This window comes from Opisthocomus hoazin, chromosome 4, assembly GCF_030867145.1.
Source record: "Opisthocomus hoazin isolate bOpiHoa1 chromosome 4, bOpiHoa1.hap1, whole genome shotgun sequence".
Taxonomy (NCBI): domain Eukaryota; kingdom Metazoa; phylum Chordata; class Aves; order Opisthocomiformes; family Opisthocomidae; genus Opisthocomus; species Opisthocomus hoazin.
Genome location: NC_134417.1, coordinates 48807647 through 48826027, shown reverse-complemented (window position 1 = coordinate 48826027; position 18381 = coordinate 48807647). Strand labels below are relative to the sequence as shown.

At 44.1% G+C, this 18381-nt stretch overlaps 1 protein-coding gene across 2 annotated transcripts in view; it reads left to right on the top strand.

Moving 5' to 3' along the window:
- The window catches only part of TGFBR2 (transforming growth factor beta receptor 2), a 62903-nt gene extending 44983 nt beyond the window's left edge, over positions 1–17920 (top strand). For both annotated transcript variants that reach the window (XM_075418968.1, XM_009938048.2), the window contains 3 exons: positions 3897–4038; positions 11839–11966; positions 15473–17920. In XM_075418968.1, coding sequence (XP_075275083.1) covers positions 3897–4038; positions 11839–11966; positions 15473–15652 — 450 coding nt within the window. In that variant the 3' untranslated portion in view covers positions 15653–17920. The remainder of the gene's footprint in view (positions 1–3896; positions 4039–11838; positions 11967–15472) is intronic.
- Positions 17921–18381: the final 461 nt, after the last annotated feature.

Below are 18381 nucleotides of genomic sequence, written 5' to 3'. Positions count from 1 at the left end.
GATGATAAGGATGTGCTTCAGATTGTGAGGTGCCACAGTTTTTGTGCCTGATGGTAGTACAGTTTTGTGTGAGTAGACACACTCCTGGTGTACCCCAGCATAGGTTAAGTCAGTCGTCTATCCTTCAGAGGCTTAAACAGATAACTAGAGTGATGGATAATAACTTTAAAAGGCCAAAAATAAACTTGCTTAAGTTTATGGCACTTTTTCCAAATGCAAGCAAATGCAAGAATCTCAAATAAAAATAGTTGCCCTGTTGTTGCTTTTTCAACTAAGTAATATGGACAATACTCATCTAATTCACAAGGATACCAGGTTTAGGAAAGCTCTGAAGATGGAATTTTTCAAGTAAATCTCTAAATATTGGCTCTTCTAATGAAAATTCCCATATAAATTCAGATCATTTAAGTTAATTCATAATTATGTCATTAGACATATATTTATATATGTATTTTATATTTATATTTTTATACTTAGGTCCCATCAAAGCCTGTCCATTTACACTGACTTTTACTTCATATGGAGCTAATATTTTGATTTAGAATGTTTTCAGGGACAGTTCTTCAGTCAGTAGTACTCTGTTAAACTCACAGGAGCTTTGCTGTTGTTTATCTAATCTGTCTTTGAAAGTCTCCTTAATGAGAGGCAACTGTCCTGGTCTCATTTTCAGAGGGTTTGTTAACCAGCACCAGGAGTAATGATAACCAGGGAAGTTGTATTTAAAATAATACAGACACCACTCACAATTACACATCATTTCTCTCCAGCATGCCAGACCTTTTTGGAGTTCAGGGAAATCACACCATATTGGAAGTCATAAGACTGGTTCCATTTAGAATAAAGCGAAAACAGAGTATTCAGCAGTGTTAAGGCAGGGGCTCCAAGACTCAACCCCACAGACACTTTGATTGCTTAAAGCCAACCCATATTTCAAGCTGATTTCTCTGGCATTGCTCACAGACACTTGGAAGTAAGAGGGTAGTGTTGAGGGCACTTCTACAGCCCACACTGACACTGACAGCAAGGTACAGCGCTGCCGAGAGCAGATTACTGCTTTGGAGTCAGTGTCCGTGGGCACTGGTGTTGAGATCCACTGTTTTACTTCGTTTAGCTTTGCTGAATCTGTTGGAGGGTGACCCAGCCAGTGTCATTCTTCTCTGTGACAAGGAGTAAGATGGTGTCAAGTGGCTCCACTTCAACCTCCACCTTGTTTCTTCTGGGCACACAAGTACTGCCCGCTCAAATTCCCCAACGTGCCAACTTCAGTGTTGCAGCTTTTGCTAAAGGGGTCTTGCACCAGAATTTGCCTTATGCCTAATTTCTAAGCTTTACCCTTTGACTCAAACCTTTCCCACCAGGAGGTCCAATCTTTGAAGGTATATAGTGGAGGTGACTTAAATCTTAAATCGAGGAAACCTCTGTCTTCTTATGAAGTAGATAAAAGAGTGTAAGTATTTTACCATTTTTCTGGTCAGCCTTAGTAATATTGTTGGTGGTGTTACAAAGCCATTTTCTTTCCCATCTACTCAACTACCTTCCATATTATGCAGATGTAGACATTATTGACCATGGAGTACCAGTGCCCTTAGTGACTGGCTGGAAACTGTCTTTTTCCACATTAGAACCTCTGCAGTCTTTTCAGTTTGGCCCCCCGTGATGGTTAATATTTGTGGACATTACTTAATGTGAATACATAAATCTGTACCTTTGTCGTGTTATATTCAAAGGACTGGTAGGTGTCAGCAGGGCAAGCAGTTCCTCATCTCAGCAGCATCAGCAACCTTATAACAGATGGTCTCCCTACTCAGATAAAGAGGGATGTCTACTGCCCCTCTGACTGACACACCTTAGGCACAAAGCATCCCTCGACAGCTTGAAAGAAATGCAAGGTCTCCAGTAAAAAAAGATCCAAAAGTCATAAAAATTATAATGTACCACAGGAAGAGAGATGGTCCCTCATCAGAAGTTTTGGAGAAGCAAGAATTGAAACCAGACCAGTCTCTGCAAAGAGAAAGCGTATCCAGAGTCCAGAGGGGCAATCAGCTCTGAATTTCTGGTCTTTAGATACCTAAAATGCCTTTGAGACTCGGGACTCGGGTTTCTGCGAGATACAGAAAAAGTGTCTTTGACCCAAAGACCAAATATTCTAAATGCAGATAAAAGGCAGAGTGGAACATATGATAAATCCTAAGCAGGATGGAAATGGGATTGATTCGATACCATTCTTCAAGTAATTTAAAATTTTCTTTGCATTTCACACCATACTTTTTAGTTACAGGGCTTGATCTTTCATTGTCCAGCAAAGCTGCAGAATAATTTTCACTGCTGCAAAGAGAGTGTGAAATACCAGACCAGAACAGCACTTTTTGACAATCTAAGAATCTATGTTTAGGCATCATTAACGCTTGTTAAAATCAACAGGATTTGGAGGGGGTGGGACAGTGGGCTATAGGTTACAGGTAACCCTTCTTAAGCTTTGGATAGGATCTGCTTGGGGAAGAAGTTGTGTGTTGGGGAATGGATCTGGGACAGAAAGAGCCTCTGCTGAAGAGTTTCCATATGTTTGTGTTCTGTAGGGGAGGGAGGTGCTGGTCAACTCAACGGTGCTGACACATGATTGTCCCAAGTACCCGTTCAGTTGCTCACATGCTTGGCCTTAAATTCGTCACAGAGCCCACATAATAGGGAATTTAACTTTGGGACCAATCAGATGAGCTTTTGTCTGTCCTCTGTTTATAAAGGCTTTGATCCTACAACAATTTGAATGTTTTTGACACAGAAATTCTCTGCTGTTGCAGGGTTTTATGACAGAGCTATGGCCATGATCTTTCCTGCGGTCGTCTTGTGGCACATTGCACTTTTTGTGGAACATAGTCCCATTTCCCCTGAGCATGGGGTGTTAAGACGTGTTTATAGAAGCTTGTGAAATGGGTGTTGCAGGGCTCTCTCAGGAACTGCACATTTACCATGTGGCCACCTGCAGTCACTGGGCTCTGGAGTGATTGCTGTAGCGCAGTCTACAAATAGCTCATTTGAATCACATGTCCTACTGTATCACCCACTTGGGCTTGTTCATCTCTGCAATTAACCAGTCTCCAATTTGAAGTTATCTTTGCCTGACCAAAGACTTAGTATATTTGCAGTTTTTCAAGGGGAATAAATTTTTATACCTACACTGTGAAGAGTTTATCATTTGAGAGCAACTGTTCACTGATCAAAAAATTCTTCCTTAAATCCTTTCTTGTGATAAAAACAGACATTTAAACTTTGCCTTCTGTAATATGAGGTTGTAATCTAATCTCAGCAAAGCTGCTAAAACCATTGCTGAAAATTGCTCAGCATGAATAGAGTTTATGAGAATGGCTTTTCGAACAATGGGGCCAATTTTGGGGTTCAATTCAAATGTGTGCTTCTGCATTTAGTATTTGGGTGTTTGCTTTCTTCTACTGGGCCTGCATTTACCACTTTCTTTTTAAGCCTGCCATGAAAAGAAACAGCTCACACTGTAATACGCAGCACAAAGAATGCAATGTGTTTCTTGCTCATCTGAAAGACACTTGGTCAGCAGCGATTGCTTCAGGCCCAAAGGGCAAAGTTTATCTGTGAACAGCCAAGAGTGAGAAAGCTTGTCAGTGTCAAAGTTATTTGCTTAAGGAACAAAAAAGGGCTGCTTTTTTTTTTCTCTTTACCAAGGGAGGTGCAAGTAAGTTGGTAGTCAGCACAATGCCAGATTCCCCTGGCAGCAGAGAACACAATCTGTGTCAAGTATGGCCTGAATTTTTGGATACATGTCAAATAGCACCCTTTCTGTGAAAGCTGAAGTTAAATCACAGCAGAATCCAAAACATTAATTATAGTTTCAGGTCCTGAGCTCTCCCTGATCTCCTCTGCTGTAGGTTGGCACAGCAAGGTACATGGCCCCTGAGGTTCTGGAGTCCAGGATGAACCTGGAGAACGTGGAGTCCTTCAAACAAACAGATGTGTACTCCATGGCTTTGGTCCTCTGGGAAATGACATCTCGCTGTAATGCTGTCGGAGGTAAGTGCCATCAGTTTACTTCTCTCTGAAAGTATGTTTGGATAGACATGCTCTTGTGGTTGTCTAGGGAGGGGGTGATTCTTTTTAACTCTCACCAGTTTTTCTAGTGTACCTGGATGCTGTAAATAAACAGGCCTTCAGTAGTATGAGGTGCACATGTGGATGAACAGGCTTGAAGGGCAAGCACCTGAGAGCTCAAGAAAACTGGTCCTTGATTGGAGTGAGGAGAAGTCTGCTGTTAGGCATATGGCTTTTAAAGATTATTGTCTGTTTTTTCCTATAATATCTTGAGTAGCCATGGATTGACTCGGTCTGGTTGACCTCACCCAAAATTATTTGAAACATAGGACAATTTGAAATACTAAGACTAAGAAGTGATAACTGCCTCCCATTTACTTTCATGGAATGTTAATTCTGAAACCTAATGAGAGCCAGTTAAGTGTCACATTTACTGATTGATCATTTCAGTAAGAGCCATCATAGTGATACAGAAACCTTCCTGCTTTCCCAAAATTGCCAGCTGCTGCTCATCATCTTTTGTGGTGTTGCAAGAGATCATCCATATAAGAAATCAAGGGATGTTTGTTGCATAAAGTGCAGTAACAAAATAAAAATGGTTGGAACTAGCTGTCAGAACAGCTCCAGGAAGAGCTGCTGTGCTTGTTCATATGCAGAGTTTGTTCACTGAAACAAAATCTCCATTTCTGCATTGCCTAAAGCTGCCCCAGAATTCCCATTGTGCAGCACTGGTATGTGCTAGAAATCAGAAAAGTTGCTGTTGAGATATCTGCATTACATATTGCCATGTTTGAAGATTTTCATCTTACTTTGGGCACTAAAATGAGACAGTTAAATATAAAATTCTTCAGTCTGCTGGTATTGCCTCGCACTCATTGTAACAAAAACTGCTGTGCAGTCCAGGGCTCGCATAGGCAGTCTAAGGAGTGGGGTTGTAAAAGGTAACACCAATATGTATGCTATAGCAGATATGCAACTATGATTTGATTTTTTACCCTTCTTCCGAAACCACAGAGGCTCCCTTTTCGTGGAACTTGGCAGGGTTGCATTGTGAAAGGCAGCCACAGACAGGACAATCTTGCAGGCTAGAGCACTATAGTATGGGGAACATAGTGTACAGGAGGGAAACCAGTGTCCCATGAGAAGATGTGCCTAGCTGATCCTTGTTTCTCTGCTGTCATCTGTGGGATACCACAAGGGTGTCCGTGGAGGTCTCTGAGGCCACTCTGCACCATGTATGTATGGCTGCATCCCGGTGTCCATGTGCAGGCGGGAGGAATGCCTTTACCTCAGGCTTCTCCTATGTCTGACCAGCATTTGGTCTTGCTGGGTGGGCTGGACTGCAGGCAACAGATTTGCCCCTGTTTACACCCTGCTGGGAAAGCTACAAAGCAAGTATGTGTGCAAACAGCTAGTACTAGCATGAAGGCATGAAAAAATTTCTAGTCAAACATTTCAGGGAAAAAGCATTTAGTGCTTCAGGAACTGAACCTGGCATATTCCAAGGCAAACCTGTCCACATTTAACTGTCGTGGTCATGCCTGTTTCTAAATGCATTGGCACAACCTCAACCTTTCATTAGCACTTTGTAAATGTGGCTGAGGAGATTTAAAATGCAAGAAAAAGGATCTTTGCCCTCTCTCTTGAGCTCTATCTGTTTCTTGCATTTAGGAACTCACCTTATTAATATAAATATGAGCTGTTCACTGTTGGAGTCTTTTATCTTTGCTGATGCCCGAGTCCCTTCCTGTTCATTATTTGCTGAGTACGGCGAAATGGAGATTGTGGCAAAAGCAAACCTTATGGCTGCTGTTCTCAGAAGGCAACTGCCTAAAAGAGGATATAAAGGGAGTTTCGTAAGGAAGGAAAATCACCAGCGTGTTTAGCTTAAAGAAACTGACCCTTTATAACCTTGAGAAGAAAAGCTGAAGTCATTTCAGGAAAAGGAAAGACTTCTCAGGCCCAGCATCCCCTTTGCTTTCAAGGTGGAGCTTAACCCCCACCCACATCTTGATTTTCCCTGTTCATTTTGTCCTTCAGTCATCCTGATCTCCAGAAACACAGTTCTTGAAATTTTTTTTTTCGTATTTCAATCATCTTTCCAGGCACTGAAGTCCTGAGCAAAACCGTAGGAGTACTTGGGCAGATCTGTGGGGGTGGAACCTGGGCTTAGTGTCTCCATCCAGAGTAGTTAAAACTCCCAGGACGTAGCTCCCTTGTCACGTACTGAGCTGCAGCAGCACTGCACGTTTTCTGTCATTTCCTTTGTAGATTTTCCCCTGATTTGTGCAGTCTGTCTTTGCAACCAGCTGGTGAAATACCCTTACAGTGATTCACAATTTACAGCTCCCCCTCTGATTTCTTTCTCCGTCTGTCACTTGTGAGACTCCCTCCTCTCCTCACAGCCATCCCCAGGAGCTGCTTCCGCTCACGCAAACCCCGCTTTTCTTTTTAAACTGTTAGGCACAAAGAGAAATGACCTCCTGTATAAGCTGGAGTAGGTTGACCTGATTGCAGCCAGCCTTTCCAAAGGAGCCTAAAAGATTTAGGCACCATCTTTGCAGGGCAGATTTGACTGTGGTGTCGGCTCCCTGTCACTAGAGAAAGCCCATGGCAGCATAGAGGGCAGGAGTGGCCGTCTAAGCCGAGGCAGAGGCATTAGCAACTTTAGTTAGGGATGGAAGCGTGTAGAGGGGCTAATTGTCGTTCAGCCACCTGAAGGTATGGTGACTTATTTCTTTTGCAAAGGGAGCTTTCAGGATTCATTTTTCAGCATGCAGGTGTTTGGTGAGTGTGGGAGGCAATGGAGGCAGGTCCTTTCACTACAGCAGCTTTGTGAAACACAATCTTCACGCTATGCCAGCCCTTTTCAGTCAGCAGACGTTTAAACAAAAATACCCTGCAGCATAACCCATACTGTGAAGCTGCCGTAGTAAATAAGCAGGTGGGGACTGGCTTTCGAGAAAGGCCATGCTGTTCATTGTTACTTTGTTGTACTAAGTATGGAGAAGCAGAAATGGGACACGAGGGAAGGGGAGACAGAGGCAAAGATAGAGTTTGACTGATTTTTCACCGGAGTATAATTTAAGAGGCGTATTTAGAAACTCAGCAATACTACTTCGGGGAGAACTTCAACTGTTCCATGCTGCCGTTAACTTGGTATTTCATTCAGCGCAACAGCTGTGCACCAGATGCTGCACGTTGCAAGAAATATAATTTTCATCTCAACCGCTTGCTTTCAGAGTGACACAGCTTTGGCGACTGAGGCAAGTGTAATTTCTCTGACAGCCTCCTAGAAAGAAAAGAAAACCATCTGGTTTGCATCAGAGATGCTGCGGGTGGGGGGCTGTTGAGGGTGGCAGGGAAGGAGGAGAGGAAAGGGAACTTCTGGATACACGGGGCTGATGAAGAGGGAGAAGAGAAACCCTTCAGAAAATGGTGACTTTGCTCGTGCAATATTGTACTGCCTGGAGTGGTAGCTGGCTTCGGTATAGCAACAGGACTTTGTTTGAAATGGCAGCCTTGCTTTACCAGAGCTGTGTTCAATGTGAATAAAATCACTGATTAATCTTATGCTTACTTGGAAAGAGTCAACCAAGAGCCACAGCTTGATAACTAAACATTTGGGCATCCCATACCTCGTGAAATGCTCAGCTTTCAACATATTGACGTAGAGAGGTGACAGTTTCTGGCAACAGGGAGCATTTTGACAGCCTATACAGTGGGGCTGTGCCTGTGCCTTGGGCTCTGAGGTGGCTATAGCTGGGGCCTGATTTAAGCCTCTCCTTCTGTGGAGCGGAGCCCAGTTAGGGCACATCTGCACTGTGCTGGCTTGTGGTGGCATATAACCCCAAGCTGGTACATCCACACAGTGCAGCGTCACCCCACAACAGTAATTCATGTCCTAGAAATTTTCTACGCATCACCACAGTACATGTGAGGTAGCAAGTGCTGTCCTTCAACAAGCCCAGGCAGCTGTAGATAAGATCGCTGCACTACACTCCATGTTGGCTGCTGATGTGCTCTGCGTTCCTCTACTTTCCCACCTCAGGATCCAGCACACAGTGACTAAGCAGCCTGTAACCGTGAGCTGATGGCAGAGCTCGTGCCCTCCCAAACCTTTGGAAGGGTGGCTGTGTCTTTGATCATCAGATGTGAAGTCACTTAAAACATGTCTGTGCAAGGGGAAACTGCACAGTGAGTTCACCCGTCCCAGCGCACCCTCACCCTTCCCAGCTAGCATCTGTATTCTGAAGGAATGGAATGGGGAAGCCTCGGGAAAATGTGAAGTAAGCATTTCACAGCTCCTTAAACTTGGCCATGAAATGGCTTTTGAGCCTCTGCTTTATGCATTATTATCCCTTTGTGCAACAGCTACATAGATCCACCACCCAAATTCCTCCAGCATGAAGAAAGCTGGACATGACAGCATGAGCTGTCACAGTAGCTCCACCATCGATTGATTTATCCCTTCTGTGGCTCTTCCCTTGTAAACTCTAAAGGGAAGGGCTTTTCAAAAGGATCTAAGAATTCTCAAACACAAGGCTACTGCTGTGGACTGTGCTTCACAGCCACTTTTGCTGGCCTTATTTCACCTTACTCCTGCTTTGATTCTACAAATGAGCCTTCATATTCCAGCCTGCGAAGTTGTCCCACAGACATCAGAAAGACAGATCACGAGGGAGCATAGCGAGGGTTTGCAGGTGTGCTGTTCTGACCCAAAGAAAGAGAATTGCACTGCAAAGAGCTTAGAGTAGAAAAAGATCACGTGAGCGAGGTGTATTTTTCATGAGGGACACACAGCCAAATTTTCCAAAGCATTCATCAGGCACAACAAATAGATTTTCAGTAATGCCTCTGGAGGTAAAAATCCAGTCCCAGCCTTTCTAAGAGTTATGGCCAGGCCAGTGTCAAAGGAATCCAGAGGTACAGCAATTATTAGAACAAGGTAGCTCTCAGCCATAAAGATTAAATGCTGCAGGTTAAAGTTGAAGGAACCTTGCCATTTCTGAATCTAAAGGTGCTGTAGTTCATGGTACCCAAGGTTTTTACGGTATTTCAGCCAGTTGTCATTTTTAGTGCCCAACTGGTCTAAAAACAATCAAAAGAAACATATAAGGCCTGAAAAATAGATTCAGGATCTGTATACAGCCATGCACAAGCAGCTAGGCACAAACATCTTAACCTATCTCAAGCTGACATCTGTTAATCTAGTGTAGCACGTCAACATGATCCATGAATAACCCCAGCTATTACTACAGAATGTGTCTGACACCTGATACTCCACAGCATAAGGATGATTTACTGTGAGAGGATTCAGTGGGCTTTTCTTTCTAAGGGAAAGAGAAGCAAGATAATAAATAGCAAGAAGATGCTGCACGCTTTTCATACTGAGGGAAAGCACGACTGTATTGCTATAAAGTCATTACAGTGAATTGGCATCTGGCCTCAATTTCTCTTAATTTACCATAAAAAAAAAAAAAAGACAAGCCAACAAAAACCTCCAAACCTGAAAATACTAATCAATCTTTTTATTTGGAAGAGGAGTGCTCATAGCATAGAAGGAATTTCTCAAACAGGGAAAATGTATTACAAACCTGTCAGTTCCCCAGGAAGACTTTCCCTTCCCTGACTTGAAGCTGAATGGCCCTCGGATTAAGCTCAGCGAGAGGGAACAGTTCAGCACCGCAGCACCAGCTTCTCTCTCTTGGGCATTCGGACTCCTCTGACTCCGCGTACTGCAAGAAGATCTCAGAACCTTGACTGGAGTCCATGACCACTACCGCAATCAAACCGTGACTGCTGGAGATGGTGTAGGAGATGGCTGTCTAGGTCATGCTGTTTAAATTTTCCCAGCAAACTTTAATATTTCAGTTAGCTTTGAAAGTAGAGGTATCTGCTTCGTAATCATTGTGCATCCGCTGTATCATAATCCAGGTCTGACCAGCAAGATGGCAACTTCCCAATTAACTTTAGGGCTAAAGTCTCGTAAATTTACTTTGGCTGAGTAATCTCTGTGGCTGAAATTGGTGTGCCTTTCTTGTAGAGGAAAGAAAGCAAAGCAGACTTTAACCCTTGAGTCTTAAAGAAAGTGATTTACATATGAGAAGATGGGAGTTGTGTTTCGGGACTGTAGCCGCTCTCCAGAGCATTGTGTGGACAGTGGCCAGCACCAGATGGTTCAGGAGAAGGAAGGAGAGCTCTGCAGAAGGCGTCTGTGGGGTGATCTGCTGCACTGCACAGACAGTTGTTTGCAGCTGGATCTCTAAACACTGAACATTTGAAGCACAAGGTTTCATATCCCTTCCAAAATGTTGTTATCGTAACTTGGATATTTTTTTAAGCATTAGAAATTCTTTTGCTGTAACCTAATAAAGTCATCATCTTGTGGCCATCACGTAGACGTGAAATCTACAGCCTGACTGTAAGGTTTTGGAGAGAAGTCCAGCTTTTACTTGTGTTCAATACTACCTTGTTTTTATCATGAGACATGACAGAAGGATCTGACCTATGTTATACTGATCATTAGTTATTTTCAGTATTTCATCATATGACCACTTACCTAAACAAAGCCAAGCTTTAGAGGTTCTTCCTGTTTTTTCTGAGCCTTTAATCATTGTTATCAGCCTTCCCAGAGCTTCTTTTTGCCATAAAACAAGAGGAGTGAGCAGCACTGGATACTTCATTTGAACTTTGGTTGTAACGTTACGCAACAGTACTGTGTCTCCAGTCTCATTCATCTCTCTTCACACATCTTCTGGGCACTCACATGCATTCTTCAGACTGCCTTGTAGATTACACTTCAGTTTCTCTTGCCCTCAATTAATTCCTAGAAAGAAATAAGAGGCAGCAGAACAGGCCAGCTTCATAAATCTTTATCTAATACTAGCAAGTCATTAGGCCTGTGCGTAAAGTCTCCATCTGTTCCCAAAGAAACCGCAGCATTTTCTACACTGTGTCAGCATCTACTGTAATATTTCCGCTCTCAGAGATTTCTTGAGTTTTCTCCAAAGGTCCCATATGTCTGCCTCTTCCTTTCTCTCTGCAAAGAAAAAGCAAAGAAAATCTGCAACATGCAAACAAAAACTAGAATGGCAGCAGCCCCTTCAGGAAGCTGTGCCCCCTGCATCATGGGCCAAAACTGACCCATTTTGGGAAAAAGGCCTAAAATAAGAGCAGACTGCTACTTTCCACAAAGGAGCGCAGCTTAGTAATAAGCAAGGGGCACACAGCAGCTTCCAGAATTATTCCTTGCTGTATCTTTGTCCTTTTCAAGCAACCGTTTCCTCCTAGCAATCTGGCACATTAACATCTATTATGAGCTAGATAGATTTCAGTTTATATTTCATCTAATAAGTGTGTGTGGACTCCATGGGGGCCTAAGTGGGGGGACTGGTTCTTGGAAGCCTGGCTCAAGCAAAACTCACCTTGAAGCTCCTGTGTGTTTTACCCCAGCACAGATTGAAAGGCTCACAAACCATTGTAGGTTGTTCTGGTGCTCTCACTGTTGCTAATATGATTATATACTAAAAGATTTAAATGAAAATTGTTTAGTTGGCTAGGAAAGAGAAGAGGGGGGAGGGGGCGTGTGGGAGAAACACATTTGAAACATTTTTGAAAATGCCAACTGGCTTTGCTTTGTTTGGAGCTGGTCAAGCAGAACAGTGGCACTGAGCAGCTAATCAGTAGCTCTTACTCCTCCAGAGAACAGCCAGCTCCCTTCACGCTTGGCACCAGTGCAGCTCAGCTGAATGCCCTTGTGTTTGCTTATTCTCTTGGCAGAAGTGAAAGAGTACGAGCCCCCGTTTGGCTCTAAAGTGCGAGAACACCCCTGCGTGGAAAGCATGAAGGACAATGTCCTAAGAGACAGAGGGCGACCCGAGATCCCCAGCTCCTGGCTTAACCATCAGGTAAGAGCACGTCATGTGAGCAGCGGGGAGCTGCACTACACATTTAGCTGCTGCCTGGAGCCCGAACCTTCTCTCAGTGTTCCGCCCAGCGGGCTGGACCTCTCTTTTGCACAGATTAGAGCTCTGTCTCATGGTGACACCGGTTCTGCCGTGGTTCAGACGCCACCGTGCTCTGCACTGTACTTACCCTAAAGCCCTGGGATTTCTGCTGCCCACTAGTGTAATCTAAAAGTGATCAAAACAAGAATATTGGAAGCCTGAGATCCGACAGTCATCCAGCCAGCCACAGAATAATTAGGGCCTTAAAGCACACTCTGTTCAGGCTCTGAAAGGTCAAAGGGAACAACTTCACACATGGGCCCCTTCAGCAGAGAAAACAAATCTCAGTACTTTATCGTGGAGGGCAGTCATAGTTGTATCCCAGCTGTTGACAGGTTTAAGAAAATAGGAAATGAGTCTTCAGCAAGCCAGTCTGTTTTTATTCAGGTTGCGCATTAGCAGTCTGTTTCCCTTACACGTCGTGAAGCGCTGTCAGCTTTCCTCATTCACAGACACCCTGGTTGCACTTCCTAGGTGATAGTTGCAGCCTGATTTCCCAGTAGATGAACCTGAATGGAAACAAACCAAATGCGTGAATTTGTTCACCTTTGCTCTGAGCAGTTTTATCAGTAGAGATAAACTGAGAATCGTATCAAACGAGAAGTGAGGCTTGGTCATTCCACTTGTCAAAGAAATATGTTGAGTGGTCTTTACAGACAAATGGAAAGCACTGTGAACATTTATAAAAGCCCAGGCAACCAAGTATTTCCATCAGGAGCGATGTAACACTCCCTTTTTCATTCCAGTTGACATGTTAAAATCATAGTCTAACACCTGCTTAGGAAAGGCCAAGTGAGTGGCCAAAATCAATCACCTTTCCAAGCAAGAACAATGCATCTGCCACCTGGTGACTATGGCAGAGCGCAGCCCCTTCCTGGACCAGAGGGACTTGCTCCTTATGTAGTCATCTGTGATAAGTAGTGTTATTGAGGAGGGGTGCTCTAATGGGGAGGAGAGCTATATTTTGACGGACACTTGGCTATCTTATGTTACCAGTACTAAAAAGCCCTTGACATTTCTAGGAGCCATAGATACAACCATCTTCTAAATAACGAGTTGAACTGAGAGATTATATTGGTGCTCATCTTTATAGAAAAGAACTGGTTGCAGAAATTTGATTAAAATGTGGATGAGCTGGTAAAAGGAATCATGAGTTGACTGCGGTATTTTGTTTTCCACAAAGCCAAATTGAAGTCCAAACTGGTAATACATGTGTGGTACTTTAGAAGAGCCCAATTACCAAAGCAGAAAAGAATCCTGAGTCAGATCATTTGGGAGAAAAAAAGTTAAATAGCAGAAAATGCTTAAAATTAGGAACAGTGTGAGAACGTTTCTCAGCATATTCAAAAGACATGGTCTCGTGTAAAAAAATGAAGAATGGTAGGGTACTGATTAGGGAAACAGAAGAACAACAGGAAGATCTGTGGTCAGTAAACTTGAGGATAATGACAGCTTTGTCAAGAGTGAAAGGAAACCTAATGTAGTACCAGTCTGTTGCTGGAAATGAAGGAAGGATACTGCTTATGCTAATACAAAGGCAGACACGGTCAGCAAGTATTTCTGTTCTGCATCTGGGAAGAGTCAGATGACATACATGTAATAGAAGGTGATGAAAGCCTCTATGAAGCAGAAGCCATTGGCACTTACAGCAGGCCTGGGGTAGTGTTAGGTGGCCCAGAGACTTACCTGCCTTCAGGACAGGGCTACTCCTGCGGGCACTGCAGCGGAGCGCGGCATTACGTGGTGGTAGAAACGGGAAATGCCACTGGTTATTTCTCAGAGAGAAGTGTCCAGGAGTTCATTTCGTGCACAGCCAGATGTAGTGGCCGGCGTAGGAGTGCCGGCATGCCCAGGGCGCCTGGGCAGGGCAGCTCTGGGCTTGGGGCTGCAGCGGTGCTCGGGCACGGGGCAGGCCCCCGGCTGCTCTCGTGGCAGCAAGCCTGAGCGTGTGGAGCCTGCAGCTGGAGGTGCTGGAGTAGAGCTTTAAGCTACACTTGGATTCAGTCACCTCTGGCTTTAGGTAGCAAGTGGAATGGTCACAGGTTTGGACCGAGGTGTCCTGTGCTCAACTTCAGAGACTTCTTCCCTGTGTCAGACCCAGACCTCAGTCTCTGCCAGTACAGGGCAGCCCCCTGACCGGCAGGACCACGTGTCTGCGCTTGTGTGTCACCAGGACGGGCACAGCCGGCTCCGCCAGGGTTCAGCTAGGAGTCTAGAGCAGGAAATGGATGCCTGGTAATGCGCTCACAGGACATTTAATGAAGGTAGATTTAGTTCTCTTCATCTGAATCCCTTCAGCATTTCGCATTGCGCTGTCTGAAATGCAGTGACACATTGGCTTCCGTGGGGCTGTGACAGTTTGCAGCAGCTGAGGATCTGCTTTGAACTCCGCAGAAGTTGCTCTTACTGTAATGGCTCTTCCATATTCATTTCCTTCCTCTGCAGTCATCTTTTTGTAATGAACTCATTATTCATCATGATAAAATTCTGGAATGAATTTACGTATTATCATTTTTTCCCCCCTTAATAAGATTTGTTGCACTATTGATTTGAAGTTAATGTTTAATATTTAATTTAATTTACTGCTTGTAATTTCAATGCCAGGAGAAAACTAATGTTATTTATATACAGACAATAACATTCTGCTATTAACATTGACATCAGTCAACATCACCAGTTAGGTAAATTATGCAATTAATGCAGTGTTGTGAAATGTTATTTTTTTAAATAAGAAGTTTAAGATAAATCCTACTTAATGGGCTTTTAGTGTCATAAAGCAAAGCACACAATTTCCTGGCAAATACCTCATGTTTATAAAATGCATTACAGAGATGCAACTGTTTTTTGCTCCTGTAAACATGTGCATCAGCATTGAAATGAAGGTTAAATAGTTACATCTGTGAGTGACGTGTGTTTAAGTGTTTGTGGGACTGTGGCCCATATTTGCACATAGATTTTGTTAGTCTGCAAGGAATTCGTAAAGGGCTGAGGTAGGGCCTGATATTGCTGCTAAGCAGAATTTTGTTTGAGAAACCCCAACAGAGTTCAGGTACACAAAGGCCTGAGTAGAGTGGTAAGGCACGTTATCCAATAATTCTGTTTGTATTTATTAAAAAAAAAAAGACTCTATACGATTCTATAGCACTAGTCCAAAGGATCATTCTTCTTGTGTCAGAACACATGCACAGAAATGACAGTGCCAATGATCTAAGTTGCTGAAAATACTGTACTAGGGCTTGTTTTTTGGAAAAAAAACCCAAACATGCCCGCATTACAGTAGCGGCAGAGCCCATGAAGCACCTCCAGGACAGGTGAATAACCCCCTGGACTTCAGGGAGCAAACTTTCGCCCGCGGGTGTTGCTGGTGACTGGCCCCATCACCGCTGCTCTCTCTGTGCTCCCTGCAGGGCATCCAGATGGTGTGTGAAACGCTCATCGAGTGCTGGGACCACGACCCGGAGGCCAGGCTCACGGCGCAGTGCGTTGCGGAGCGCTTCAGCGAGCTCAGGCACCACGACAAGCTCTCGGGAAGGAGCTGTTCGGAGGAGAAGATCCCCGAAGACGGCTCCGTGACCACCACCAAGTAGCACACGCCCAAGAGCTCCGAAACGGAGAGAAGTCGCTCCTTAACGCATTCATCTTGGCGAAGGAAGAAGTCTCGATCGGTGCCTTGACTTGCTTCCTGGAGGACTGAGGCTGCCACTACTCCCTTTAGACTCCGGCTCCGGACAGGGAGATGTGTTCACGGGAATTAAAAGCCGGGGAGTAGGTGTCATACCCTAGTGTTGGCTGCCGGCATCGCGTCGTAGGAGGAGCTATGTATTGTTAGCACTTCCTCAGGAAATGAGATTTGAAAATAGCCAATAACATTATGCACTTTATTAATGCCTGTATATAACTATGGAATTGCTATTTTTATATATATATATATACATACATATATATATATAAAAAGTGTGTGTAAGTATATATATATCTATATATATATATCTATATATCTATAAACAGCCATGGTCTGAAAAGAAGAGTTTAAAAAAAACAAAAGTGCTTCCAGGAAATTACCGGTGCATTGGAGATCCCAGCCCGCCCTGAGGGAAGGAGCCCGGGGAGCCTGGCATAGCACGACACCAGCAATTGTGCGCTAAGCGCTCTGCCGAAAAGATAGGACTAATATGCGATAAGACGGTGGCTTTCAAAGCGCGCGCCGTAACCACCCAGCTGTGGCCCTGCAGGAGCAGTGTCAGGTGTCACAGCAGTCAGGCCCATCTGGCTTCACAGTTGCACCTACGCGTTCCTGTCTGCAGCACGTTTTGGAAGGTTCAGGGATGCCTTTGCCCTCTCGTCTTAACCCCAGTGTCTTCATAGTGTTCCAGAACGAGAGGGCGAGGAGGTTTGGTCCCTCCCACACATGTTTTTCCGTGCAGGGGTCATTAATGTTGTATCTGTATTGCTTTGAATTCACGCTGCTTGCAAGCAGGTTGCAAAAATCAGCAGGCTGAGTTTTCCCCTCCTCCCATCCCCACCCCCAAACCATACAAAACAAGACAGGGCCAGCAATACTCCAAACAGATGTTTTATATTTGCTGTGCATTCTGTGTGCAGGCAGTACAATTTTTTTTTCCTGCCTTGTGCCTTGATTGTGTTGTGGTAAGACCGAACATTTTTTTTCCCTGTACAGCATGTCTAATTACTTGTCACACCACAGTCTGACCCTGTTCCACACTTTCTAGAGAAAAGTAAGAGACAAGGGCCAGTGCCTTTATTTTTGCAAAAGGACCTTGGAGGTGAGGGAAAGCTCCGTAGCGTTAGGTTAATGGCATATGCTGCCCTCAGCACTGCTTGCATATAGGGCTGCCCTCAGCAAGTCAGCAATTAACAGAAAAAACCCCAAACTCAAGGAAAACTATTTATTCCAAAAGGATCCCTCAGACATTGCTTACATTCTTTCAGTTCTCCAAAATTTTTAAGACCATTGACGACACATATGGCCTATAGAAATGACAGCAATGTGTTTAATAAGTGCTAACAATTTTGTCTTCAGGAGTTTTGCAGTGATTTTTTTCCACTTTTTTCTTCCCCATGGCATGTAAGCAGGCCTTGGAGATTAGAAATTCAGCCAGCAAAAACCAGTCCTGTACAGATGTATCTGGTGCAATTTATTAAACACCTTTGACAGATAAACATCGATACTTCTCTAGAAGACATTGCTGTGTAAGTCAATAGGAATCATGCTTATTCAAATAGGAGTTAAGATTTATGATGACAGATACTTTATTTGAAACGGTTTTGTATCTGCTTTTTTTTTATTATTATTTTAACCGAACTACTCAGAAATATTTAAACAGAGCAGGGCAAAACCTCAACAACTACAGTGGAATCCAGAGGATACTATGTCAAATTTTATAGGGGGACATTGTTTTTTGTAGAAAAAAAAACGGAAAGCGGGCAGAGGCGTGGGGCTGCAGAGCAGCTGGCGGTGGGAGCGCGGCCGCGGCGGGGCCCGCTGACCCCACGCACTGCGCTGCTGCTGCGCCGCCGCCTCGGCGGCCCGCAGCCGGGGGAGAGGGAATGTCACCTCTCGTTTCTCTTCCTCCATCCACACTGAAGGTCAAGGAATGGCGTCCGGTATTTCCTGACAATACTGACATTTTTATGAGGTTTTTTTACTACTACATGTAAGGACATTTTTTATTCTTTTAAGGAATATTTCACCTGTACATCATGTATGAAATAGGAATGTGAACAATATATACTCTTGTATATCAAATATTTCAAGCACTTAACTTGCTTTGTAAACAGTTTTGGGGTTTTTGGTCTGTTTTGTTGTTTTGTATAAATCAAATGTTTATTGGAGCAAATAACACCGACTTGAGTTTGTCTTTCATCTTTGGAGCAGCCAGAGTAGGGAGAGGGTTCTTCCTAAAATGATCCCTATCCTGAAATGATTCAGGCCCATTGGCCTGAATGTCATGGTCAGTGTGTCCAACGGCCTTTGCATGTGTCCTGCTTTGCCAACGACTCCTTCCTTCAGTCTCCATCCTGCCCTTCAGCAGAACGATGCTAGGAGATACCCAAACTTGCCGGCCTCTTAGCCCCTACAGTGTAAAACCTTCACTAGTTTCTGGGGAGGGGAGGGAGCAGAGGGTTCGCAGCTGATGCTCTCCTACCTCTAGGTTCTCAGTGCAGATAAGGCCTTAGCTACACATCAGTCGTTTTGGTGCTGGTATTAAAGCCAGCCAGAAGCCAGCCCACTAAATCTGTGTCACCGAGAAGGGTATGATTAATGTGTTTGTGCCTTACAGCTACTGCGCTCCAC